Source organism: Coregonus clupeaformis, chromosome 33 (assembly GCF_020615455.1).
Source record: "Coregonus clupeaformis isolate EN_2021a chromosome 33, ASM2061545v1, whole genome shotgun sequence".
In the NCBI taxonomy this organism is placed as follows: Eukaryota; Metazoa; Chordata; class Actinopteri; order Salmoniformes; family Salmonidae; genus Coregonus; species Coregonus clupeaformis.
The window spans coordinates 12,715,278-12,726,819 of NC_059224.1; the positions used below are offsets into that span (position 1 = coordinate 12,715,278).

Genomic DNA, 11,542 nt, shown 5'->3' on the forward strand with positions numbered 1-11,542 from the left:
CTGATAGGATCGAAAGAAAGGCAGCACTGCTCTTGGATCAGCGTTCTCCCTTTCCAATCTTACCTTAACATTATAATTATTCCACAATACTGATGACGGATCAGCTTCTATGCCTACAAATATTAAAGCACTTATTCTAATGCTTACCCTATGATAATGCCCTAAATAATGATTTGGCACATCATTACACATGAAATATAAGCAAAGATTACAGACAGTAGGCTTAGGCTACAAATAGCTAACTAAAACTCAATTGAATTAACATGAAATTGATTTCAATATCATTCAAGTATATAGGTCTATGTAGCCTATACTGTATTTATCTTTTAATACAGTTATCTCGGTTTTCATTTTAAGCGTCTTTATATCCTTCGCTGGTTAGGCAAAGAAATTGGCAACTTTGTATTTGTAGTCACTGTCACAGTCGTTCTGAAGTTATAGGTGTTCACAGAAAGACAGATAAACATATTGATTTTGTGTTTAGCGAGATCTTCTGTGTATAAAGTTATGCGGAAGGGCAAAAAAGCATCTTACGACGTACTTAGCTGCTTTACGAGTGGTCTGAGCAGTTGTTAAATAACGAGCGTTTTCAAGAGCAACTTTAGTAACGATGGTTTTAGGAAAGAGATAGGAGATTTAACGATGCTCACACGGTTCTAAAGATGAATTTAGCCTTTTGGCAAACCGGGCCCTGATATGTTTGATTGAATTGCATTGCAATTAGCATTTCCCATTTGAAAGTATAGGCCTATTCATTTTGATGATAATAATGCTGATATTGATTAAATCTATTTGCATATAAATTATTGTTAATTATACAATATATTAATATATCAACATAGCGTGATGTCCACGCAGGAATAATGCTGTGAAATCGATACCAATAACACATTGGTCCCCATTGTAGGCATACATTGAGATTCTATAGTCTAGAAAAATAATGTAAAAAGGTCAATTTCCCTCTCCGAAATAAATACAAAATGCAGCTGAAAATATTATTTGCTCCTCTTTTATCTGATAAATGAGACCTGCATAGGCCAAGTGGACACTTTCCTTTCGTTTTTACAACCAATTACACAAAACCCTCTCTGAGTTTGATTTTAAAAGGACGGGTCTAATAAGAAACCGTTGGCCTTTAGCCTAAAGTGTTTTTATACTGTATTTATTTGGTGATGGGTGAATTTAATGGCAATTCTGACAAACACATAGCCTAGGCCTATTTTCAGTTGGGAAATGTGGATTTTCCTCGCCTGATTTGCTGACATCCAAGGGGTCTTTTGCAAAGCTTTAAAAACGTAGTCTTTTTTAACAGACAATTTTAGTGGGAATGTGGATGTTGGTGACTCGGGGAGTCTTGGAAAGCGGCTCCGTGTGAACTGGACAGTTCCGTCAGTGAAATGTTGGATTATCCTCCCTGCAAGAGGGGATTAACGTTGCTTTCCCAGTCTGCACATTCCTGCTACTGACACTTGAAATAGTATGTGTGTGTGTGTGTGTGTGTGTGTGTGTGTGTGTGTGTGTGTGCGTGCGTGCGAGTGTGTGCGTGTGTGTGCTTGTGTGTGTGTGCACCTTGGTTTGAATGAAAATATCATTGTTGTTGAGAAATAGGCCTTTTCATCATGTTTGATGTAATATGTATTATTTTCACTAAAACTCAAATGTGTTAACAGAAAAAAATTACAATATAAAGGCTATAACTAGAAAGAAAAAAACATGTTTTTAAGAAGTCAAAACAGGCGACACTGGGGAATCAGTTCAAACGTTCTTTATTTTTGTGTTTAGCCTTTTCATAGCAGTTTGGCATAACAACCAGTTTGGTCATTGATGGATACTGATGTTTCAGGCACCTTTGCTGCTCATTGACTCGGCCACACACACTGTTTGAGAACTCCCTATTTCAACTAATATTTCATCGTAATAATTTATCATACTTAAACATATTTTTTGTTGTTGTAACTATTCAATTCACAGCTGGGTGATCGCAAATGCGAAACTCGGAATTGCATACAAGGAATCACAGTCTCAAAAAGCTAACACAGATAGAAAATTCAAAACACTTAGGGGGACATTTATGAGCACACGCATACTGGTTGATTGTCTGTTAGAACTAGTGTCTTAAACATTTTTCATAAATTAAATAGTGCATCCAGGTTCGCCTCAGAGGCGCGCACACACGCACTCACACACGCACGCAATGCTTTGATCAAAGGGCCCCTTTAGTTTGCCAACCAAGAGGAGAGGGGAGTTGTAAGAAGCTTATGGAAAGCTGACCCATTCCACGCGCTTAACCAAGGGTTGCAGCTTCTCTTGATCATTTTCTTCTTGGGTAACAATTTTGTTCCATGTCCTTGATCAAAGTTAAAGAGAGTTCACTGAATTTTCAATAAGTCAACCCAACGGTTGTGACGCTGTCAGACAGACGGAGCGGCAGCTCCCCTCCTCTCACACTGCTGCTGTTCGGGGTAATAGTTTGATGCCCAGGCCCAGCCATTGGAAAACGATGCCTTTCGCCAACTCACTCGCTGCCAACCTGGCTGGCCCACCGGATTGACTGACGTTTATTTCACCACGTTGTGAAAATATAATGTCACTCACTCATTCTTCTCACAACACCTGAAATTTCCACGAGGACTGGTCTTTATAATCCAAACAGTCCGTGTTGAAGTTGAGTTTCCAGGCTGCGGCCTGGTCCTTGTAATCCAGGCAGTCTGTGGGACCACTGAAGCTCAGTCCCGCTGCCCCATACCCTGGCGTGGAGAGGGACGAAGCTGGGCTCAGGTGGCTGGAGACCCCGTTGCTGCCCATGGGGCTCATGGTGGAGCCCGCCGCAGAGAGCTGGTGGTGCATAGGCGCCAAGTAAGATCCGCAGTCCATCCCGCTGAAATACGATGAGGATCCGGTGTAGCCTTGGCTGTATCCGGACGCCTGGGTATATGTCATCGGGTAGGACCGTTGCATACAAGAGGAGGAGGAGGTAGAGAGTGGGTCAGAGAGAGGGGAGATGGAGGCCGGGCTCCAGATGGACACCGGGGCAGTACTGCTGCTTACGGGCGGGATTGAGGTGCTGGGGGGCGGTGTGAACTGGCCGCTGGCACCGCTCTCGGAGCTGGCTTCTCTCATAGGGGAACTTCTCTTTTTGACGGGTTTGGTCTTGCTCTGCGCGCCGCTCTGGGACTGTTGTGCCTGCTGGCGACACTTCGCCCTTCGGTTTTTAAACCATACCTGGAAGAATAATTAATGTGTTGAATTGTCGTAATCGATAATAAAATGGAGAGGATGCTCAGTCAGTTTATTTATCACCCCATGAACGCTATAAAATGTGTTGTAGCGTTTTATTCATGTTTTATTACTGTGCAATACAGTCAGCTATAGTGGATGCAAAAGAGGATCTGGTAGGGCTGTCCACTGGGGGATGAACACTCCATCCAATTAACAGAGTGGAGAAGACACAGTCTGAAGTGGCGTCTGGGTGCTTGACTTCTCAAGCCCAAATTAATGAGCTGTGTAAGTGGCCTTGACTCAAAACCCGGATGGACGCGTGTGTTTACTCAAAAGCCGAGGGACTCACCTGAACACGAGACTCAGGTAAATTGATCTTCAGGGCCACCTCCTCGCGCATAAAGATGTCTGGGTAGCGCGTCTTGGCGAACAAGTTCTCCAGAATGTCCAGCTGGGCGCGCGTAAAGGTCGTCCTCTCGCGCCTCTGTTTACGAGGGGCGCCTGTATGAGAAAAGGTCTGGTCGTTAAGTCAACATTAAGTAGCCTACTTTACAAATGCAAAAAGGTTATTTCTTTAGGAGATACATTTTGTTTTATCCTACATGGGCTAATCAATGTGGCTTGTCGATAGGCCTAAAGTTGCAACTTTGATCATGAGCAATTAGGCTATGTTAAGATGGATAAATCGTTTTTCGGTTGATATTTCAGACAGGGAATATTTTCCCTTGCTCAGATCTCAATTTGCAAACGTTTCCAAGACATGATTCTTGTTTGTTTATGATAATTAATAATTGACATGTAGTACACCCCACGAGGACCAGAATAATATTATTGAGTTTAATGTACAACATTTCCCCCTGGTAGTTTAGATAATTCACTATAGACATAAGCAAGATGAGAATGTTTATAAAGCCAATGGACATGATTGATTATAGGCAAATCATATCGAAAACACAACTTTTCTAATAAATGATAATTCCAAGTCTACATTAGTTTATTTATTTACCTGTTTTTAGTTTATCGTTATCAGTTCATTTAATCATAATTTCGTTAGCTATGCAATAGGCCTAAGCCATTTGAGGTCATTTCATTATTTTATGGTTATTTGTGTAAGAAATGTGAAGTCTTCCATGCCCTCACCTGGATAGCCGATAGACGGATGGAGCATGTCCATTCCGGAGGCAGATAAACTCAGACCGTTGACTGTGTACTGCGGCTGCTTCAGATAAGACATCATTCTTGCCTCCGATCGAAGGGCGAAGTTGCAGAGAATTTTGAAAACGAAAAGGCGTTGAAAAATACCCTTGTTTATTTTAGTCCTCAGGTGTTGGATTCTTCTCAATTCTGTCCGAAACCTGAACAGAACACAACAGGAAAGAGAGAGATTTTGGTTAGAGGATAAGTCCTTGGTTATTCTTTGGAGACGTTACGCGCTCTTTACGCAGCGTGGTGAATTTAAAAAATGAGCGTCGTCCTGCACCGCCAGCGCTCTTAAAGCAGATCGGAGACCCCCAGCTGTCCTTGTGGACTGAGGATCCTCTGTCTGTCTCACAAACGTTTGCGCCACCTACTACCTCCCACCCCTCACACACACACACACACACACACACACACACACACACACACACACACACACACACACACACACACACACACACACACACACACACACACCGCCACCACCCCCACCACGTCCCACCAGCACCAAAAACATCCCATCATTTCAGCACGCCTTCTCCGAGAACAAAAACATTGTCGTTAAAATGCGGACACACATTGGGCCCCAACAAGGCAAGGCGGCTATTAGCATAGTACCCACAGGTTAGCATCAGCTAATTGTCTCCAGTATAGACGGCATGATTGGGGGCCATTTGCAAAGACAAAGCCCACTGTTGACCAGATAAATAATGCTGATGACAAAAGAGCCGTTGGCGACAAAAAAAGAGACAATACTGTAAACCCAGCGCTCTACATATTCAGGCAATTAAACTACCACAGCATCTTACATTCTATCTATAGAATGTGTCCACTGAAAGGGCCAAATCCCTTATACATTTAAATGTATTGTACATTTAAATGTGAACGGCAATTTAGCAAAATGACTAGAAACTTGGAGAAACTGTTCCAAAATTGTAATTCGAGCCGACATTATTGACACTCCCTGGGCGATTTCCACCTAATTAATAGCTCCCGGTAATTAGATTTAGTTGGTGAGACTATCGAGTGTTGATTAGCAAAAACCACTTCATCTTAATCTAAGCAAACAAGCACTTGCCCTTCAATTAAGAACCGATCACATTTCTCTCATTCGGTTTAGAGAGAGTTATTTCCTGTAATAAAACAATATTCTACACGAAATTAAAATGTTCCCTTCATAAATTCAACTAAATCGTGTTTGATATTAAATGTAGCCTACACTGTTAGGTCTAATAGCCTACAGGAATCCTTATGTACATTTGTTTGGAATGAGTAAGAATCAACAATCTAGCTGTCAATCGCCCATAATCCAGAAAGGAAACAATGTATTTGGGTTGTAATTATTAGACTATTGGCCTAAAAATACAGCCTTATATATTATAATCCCAAACGGCGAACAATATTTCTCCATATAGCACTCATAGAACGTCATTTCATCTTGATCTAGCACACTTTTATTGTACATTTCAAAGAGGCCTACATTGAAATTACATTTGAACTTTGGCCTATAAAAAATACGCAAACACAGGATCACAGCATTGTATTACAATGTAATGATATCTAAGGATGCATGTCTATTTATGAAAGGAATAGGCTTATAAAAAGTTTTGCCAATCAAATAGCCTACATTTAGCAAATCATAAGTTGTTACATTCAAATTGAAAGTGGAAATGTTTCGTTGTAGCCCATGGTCCTACATTAGATTGGAATCAATCTGCTCCTACCTGTAGAATCGAAGTTGCAACTGCGAGTTCCCTCCTCCTCTCATGCACGTATCCCAATAGGAGACTTCATACGTTTTTATATATAACGGCCACCGGCCTCAATCTGTCACTTTTTTTCACCCAGACCCGTCTACCAGTTGCTCCACATCCGTTCAATAATAATTACCCTGTCCGAGAATTAATTATTATTGGCCAGAAGTTTTAAAAAAATAAAAAATTAACGAGATAATCCGGACGGCACGCGCTGCCCTGATTACAGGACGCTAGCCGCGACTCCGCGCGCTCCGCATTCGGGCTGATTAATTTTCTGCGTCACGAAAATAAAACAAAGGCTGGCATTGTATTTATTAAGCCAGCTGACTGCCAGGCAACTTCCCCCACCCTCACTCACTTTCCCAAACTGATACAGGCTACATAATAATAATAATAATAATAATAATAATAATAATAATAATAATAATAATAATAACAATAATAGGCTAATAATAATATGAGATATAGGCCTAATAATAAGAAGAAGAAGAAGAAGAAGAAGAAGAAGAAGAAGAATGGTAATAATATACGGACATATTAAGAAGAAGAAGAAGAAGAAGAAGAAGAAGAAGAATCTTATTATCATTAGGCTAACAGCATGACATTTAAAAAATATATATTTTAACTGCAAATGCAGGGCCTTTCAACCGTTCACTTGGGCTTTCCCAGCAGTCAACAAACTATAGAACCATCACTGAGTAGAAATTATTCTCAATCAACATCCATAAACAACATTTTCGTCTTGATGAATATGGGTTACAGCATGCTCTGAGTTCTCCCTCTACAGACCATCATGCTAGTAGCTGTATTGCTTCCAGTGCAGCCGGCATGGCCAGAGAGCCAGAGAGGTGAGGGGTGGAAAAAGTTTCTTTTTAAACACGCCTCCCCAATTATCGCTCCATGCGGAGGTATTTCCATCACAAAGAGCACTTGGTGCTATTGAAAGGGAAGAAATTACACGATTGAGATACATAGGCCTATGAGATGCTTGGAAATTACTAGCACTGTTAGCACAAATAAAATCGGCCGAAGAATGCAAAAGAGGAAAGTATTACAAAAAAGTTGTAAGACAGAGATAGCCAATACAGTTCTATGGATGGATGAAATGGAAATAACTGTATAGAATGTTACTCTGGCAAACAGAATATGTCCTTATTAATCATTCACTGGGCAATATATTGCTTAATATTTAGATTATATGCTACCGACTTTATACTTGCCTGGTAAGAACGATTCGTCCGTTTTCAGCGCTCCTTATAAAACTAATCTTTGGAGAATAATACCATGAGTCAGACGCAAAGCTAAGGCAACATCCGAGTCATTTGATCAGAAATTAAAGTTTAAACAAATTATGACAATGTCGTGGTTGCATGCCTTCATGTTTTGGTTTTGCGAAAACGTGAGCGAGTGTTGCTCATTTTAACCAGAGGGAGATTTGCTAAATAACCCTGACAGCCAATGGAATAAAGCGAGGGAAATGATGTGGAGTGATGTTGAACGTTCCGATGCGACGTAATAGGCTACCAATGGGCTGATTAAAAATGTGTTGTGACCGTCCTCACCGTAGCCCATATCATATCATGGCTATCAGTGTCATTAAAAATACCACTGGTCTCCTGAGAAGAGCTCGCGCCCCCAATGAGCGATGATCCAATGGCGTGTACTCCGCGAGCGCACAGCTGCGCCCCTATCTTCTTGGCAAAGGTGAGGATGACTCGCGAAGAGCAATCAAACGATTAATTATACCAATAACGTTTCACACAAATTAACCAGTCCCGCTGTATGTTAGGGCAAAGAGCCCTACTCGAGTAATTGTCGTTCGTGCTTTTTAGCCTAATCGGTTTAGTTTTGTTGTTTTTATTCTGTTTACTTAAACTAGTTTGAACCAAATATCCAAATCACATGCTAAACGATATTTCACCACCATAAAATATCAACCATTTCTAAATTATTTTATAGATAATGTTTGCTAAATTATTATTGTTATACATGTTTGTTTGTCGACTGCACTGATTTATAAGTGTTGAAGTTCTAGCCAGGCCCCGCCATGAGGAAGGGGAATATACATTCTTGGGGACCTGACTGTCACGGTTTGGTAAATGTAACCCTCTCAGGGAGATTTAAAATCTCTGGCACACGCAGCACCCCTCATCGCTCTCTCTCTCTCTCTCTCTCTCTCTCTCTCTCTCTCTCTCTCTCTCTCTCTCTCTCTCTCTCTCTCTCTCTCTTTCAAACAACCCCCTTCTCACACATATTCACACATCTTGTGCCTGCTATTCCCTCAGAAATAATATCCTTCATTTTATTTTATTTAAAAAATGTCTAAATGATTCCCTTTCCTGTCAAAATATATATTTTTTTGCTCACTGTCATTTTAGCTTTATGAATTTAGAGAGAGAGAAAAATATTTTGGGATATTTCAAAGGCTTTTTCAAGAACGAATTCACACAGCTTATCTGTGAATACAACCGCTACTTTCTTGTTTCTCTTCACCCACGTCTACCCCTCCACTCCTCCCTCTTCCCTCCCCCTCTCCCATTTCTGTCCTAGGGGACAGGTTGCGTCTTGGTGGGGATTAGCGTCTGAATTTGATTATCCAGCAAGCTAATTGTTACCAGTGCTCTTTTCACTGTCTAGTTGTCACTGCATTGGTAGCAGCCTACTCACTGGTTTAGGTGCAAAATGTTCTGCAAAATAATAGCCTTAGTCTGCTTGTAATTTCTCTATCGCTTTTTTAAGCGCCTGTAGGCCTACTCCTTAAATGTGCCAATTTAATCGTGATTTATTGAATGATGCCTGAATAACTTTATGTGAAAACTGAAAACTAAGTAGTGTTATTATACCGGTTAGACGGTGTTTATGGCCATCTGCTACATGAATTAATGGCAGTAAAACTAAATCAATGAAGGTCAGGCCCCTGAACCAGCCTGGTTTGCAAGAGTGTGGTCTATAGAAACTAAACATTAGGCTATAGCCCTCCAATTCAAGCTTTCAAACGCTTTCAAATTCAAGTGAAATATGGAATGCTATTCAATTTATTATCGCCTACAGTCCTTCGCCTTCATTATATTTCGAAGATAACCCTAAATGATTAAATAAACAACTAATATCTCTAATATTTCGTTTCCCCTGTCTCTCAGATGAGTGAAGCCATATTGCTCGTGGCTCACGCTGTCGCCTTTCATCTCGAGCTCTGATACATAATTCATCGGTAAATATCGCATAGCCCCGGGGAGCGCTCGAGCTAAACGGGGCTCTGATTGTAAAAGGTGAACGCGCTTGTTAACGTCTGTGGCAATATGCCCTCCCTCTGACTCCCGTCCAATTGAAGGAGTCACGGTTTCTCCTGCTGCTAGGGAGAACGAATTGGGGACTTTAAGAATCGTGGGACTGGGAATGGCTCAAAGTAAAGCTCCATACATGCATGATAGGGTCCCAGTCAACTGTTTCTAATGTATTACTGCTATAATAATAATAATATACTAATAGCAGTGTTATTACTCATTACTATAAATACATGTATCAAATTATTGTTGTCTTATATGGTTTGAAGAACACACTCAATATATTGTATACTAAATCCAAATCAATGATGTCATAGTTCAGTTCAATGTCATTCAGCTGTCCAGCTCAAGGTCAGATCGATGTCTTGGCCTACTCACTCACCCCCATCTGTCTCACACACAAGCACACACACACGCACACACACAGATCCAAACACACACAGGCACACACACACCCGCACACACACACACACACACACACACACACACACACACACACACACACACACACACACACACACACACACACACACACACACACACACACACACCATCTGCACAATACAGCTACAGTGTTATGACTTTATCGATGAACATGTTGGCGACATAAAAGTATTCAAAGTATTGATAGGAAGCATCAATATTGAGACGTCATTACTTGACAATACAGCCGGTGGTTAAATTCAAACGCAGTAGTTATGAAGCTACAGTAAGTGTTACTCATCCCGTTTCCAGCTTCTGATTGACTCATTCTACCATTTTCCTCTTCACTGCAACTCAGGTAAGCCCAGGTGAGAATTTATTCATACCTGGTTCCTACCATTAAGACTGTTCTTACACTGTCAATTTACCTGGTAAAAGTAGAAAAGTCATCCATCTTTTTTCCCCTTTGCAGTCTCCCTAACTACAGGGGCGGAGTCAGATGATTGACAGTTGGGCCCAAGGGACTAATTCAAACTACTAACAACTACTTCTACTTTTATTAGGTGATTAGTTGGGAGATCTTATAGCCACAAAATGACTTAAAATACAGTAAAATACATATATTAATAGGATAACTATATACATATATACATAATAAACATAATGAGTGTCTGTAGGAGGTTGGAATGCCTCGTCCCTGCTGATACCTCATTAAACTCTGAGGGCCGGTGGTTAGTGTTATGCCCACCGAGAGGCCTTCAACCTGGGCAGTAGTTTTCAAAGCACACACGCACACACACACACCCACACATGCACATGCACACTCACACTCACACATGCACACATGCACACACACGCACACACCCACACACACACACACACACACACCCACACCCACACTCACACACACACACACGCAAACACACACACACACACGCACACACGCAAACACGCACACACACACGCACCCACACGCACACACACACGCACCCACACTCACACACACACCCATACACACACGCCCAGACGCACACACACGCAAACACACAAACCCACACACCCACACACACACACACACGCACACGCACTCACACACACCCTCACACCCACACTCACTCACACACGCACACACACACCCACACGCACCCAAACACACACCCTCCCGCACACACACACCCACAAACACACGCACACACACCCACACACACACACCCACCCACGCACACACGCACATACACACACACCCAAGCGCACACACACACCAACACACACACACCCACACGCACGCATGCACGCACACACACAAATACACACACACCAACACTCACTCACACACGCACACACGCACACACACACACACGCACACCCACACACACCCACACACCCACCCACACACCCACCCGCACCCACACATGCACCCATACAAATACACACACACCAACACTCACTCACACACGCATACACACGCACACACACGCACACCCACACACACCCACACCCACACGCACACACACACACACACACACACACACACACACACACACACACACACACGCACACACACCCACACGCACACACACCCACACCCACACACACACACACACACACACACACCCACGCACACACGCACATACACACACACCCAAACGCACACACACACCA

General features: G+C 42.1%; 1 protein-coding gene across 2 annotated transcripts; it reads right to left on the reverse strand.

Moving 5' to 3' along the window:
• Window positions 1–1,750: 1,750 nt before the first annotated feature.
• LOC121548665 (homeobox protein OTX2) lies at window positions 1,751–7,486 on the reverse strand. 2 transcript variants are annotated; one of them, XM_041860185.2, is made up of 4 exons: window positions 7,394–7,486; window positions 4,360–4,574; window positions 3,569–3,720; window positions 1,751–3,222 (listed from the first exon to the last, which is right to left on the reverse strand). In XM_041860185.2, the coding sequence occupies exons 2-4, from the start codon at window positions 4,454–4,456 to the stop codon at window positions 2,605–2,607; spliced, it is 867 nt and encodes a 288-aa protein (XP_041716119.1). In that variant the 5' UTR covers window positions 4,457–4,574; window positions 7,394–7,486; the 3' UTR covers window positions 1,751–2,604. The 2 variants fall into 2 exon arrangements, with proteins under 2 accessions (XP_041716119.1, XP_041716118.1); XM_041860184.2 differs by lacking the exon at window positions 7,394–7,486 and adding an exon at window positions 6,141–6,525.
• Between the last annotated feature and the right edge of the window lie 4,056 nt (window positions 7,487–11,542).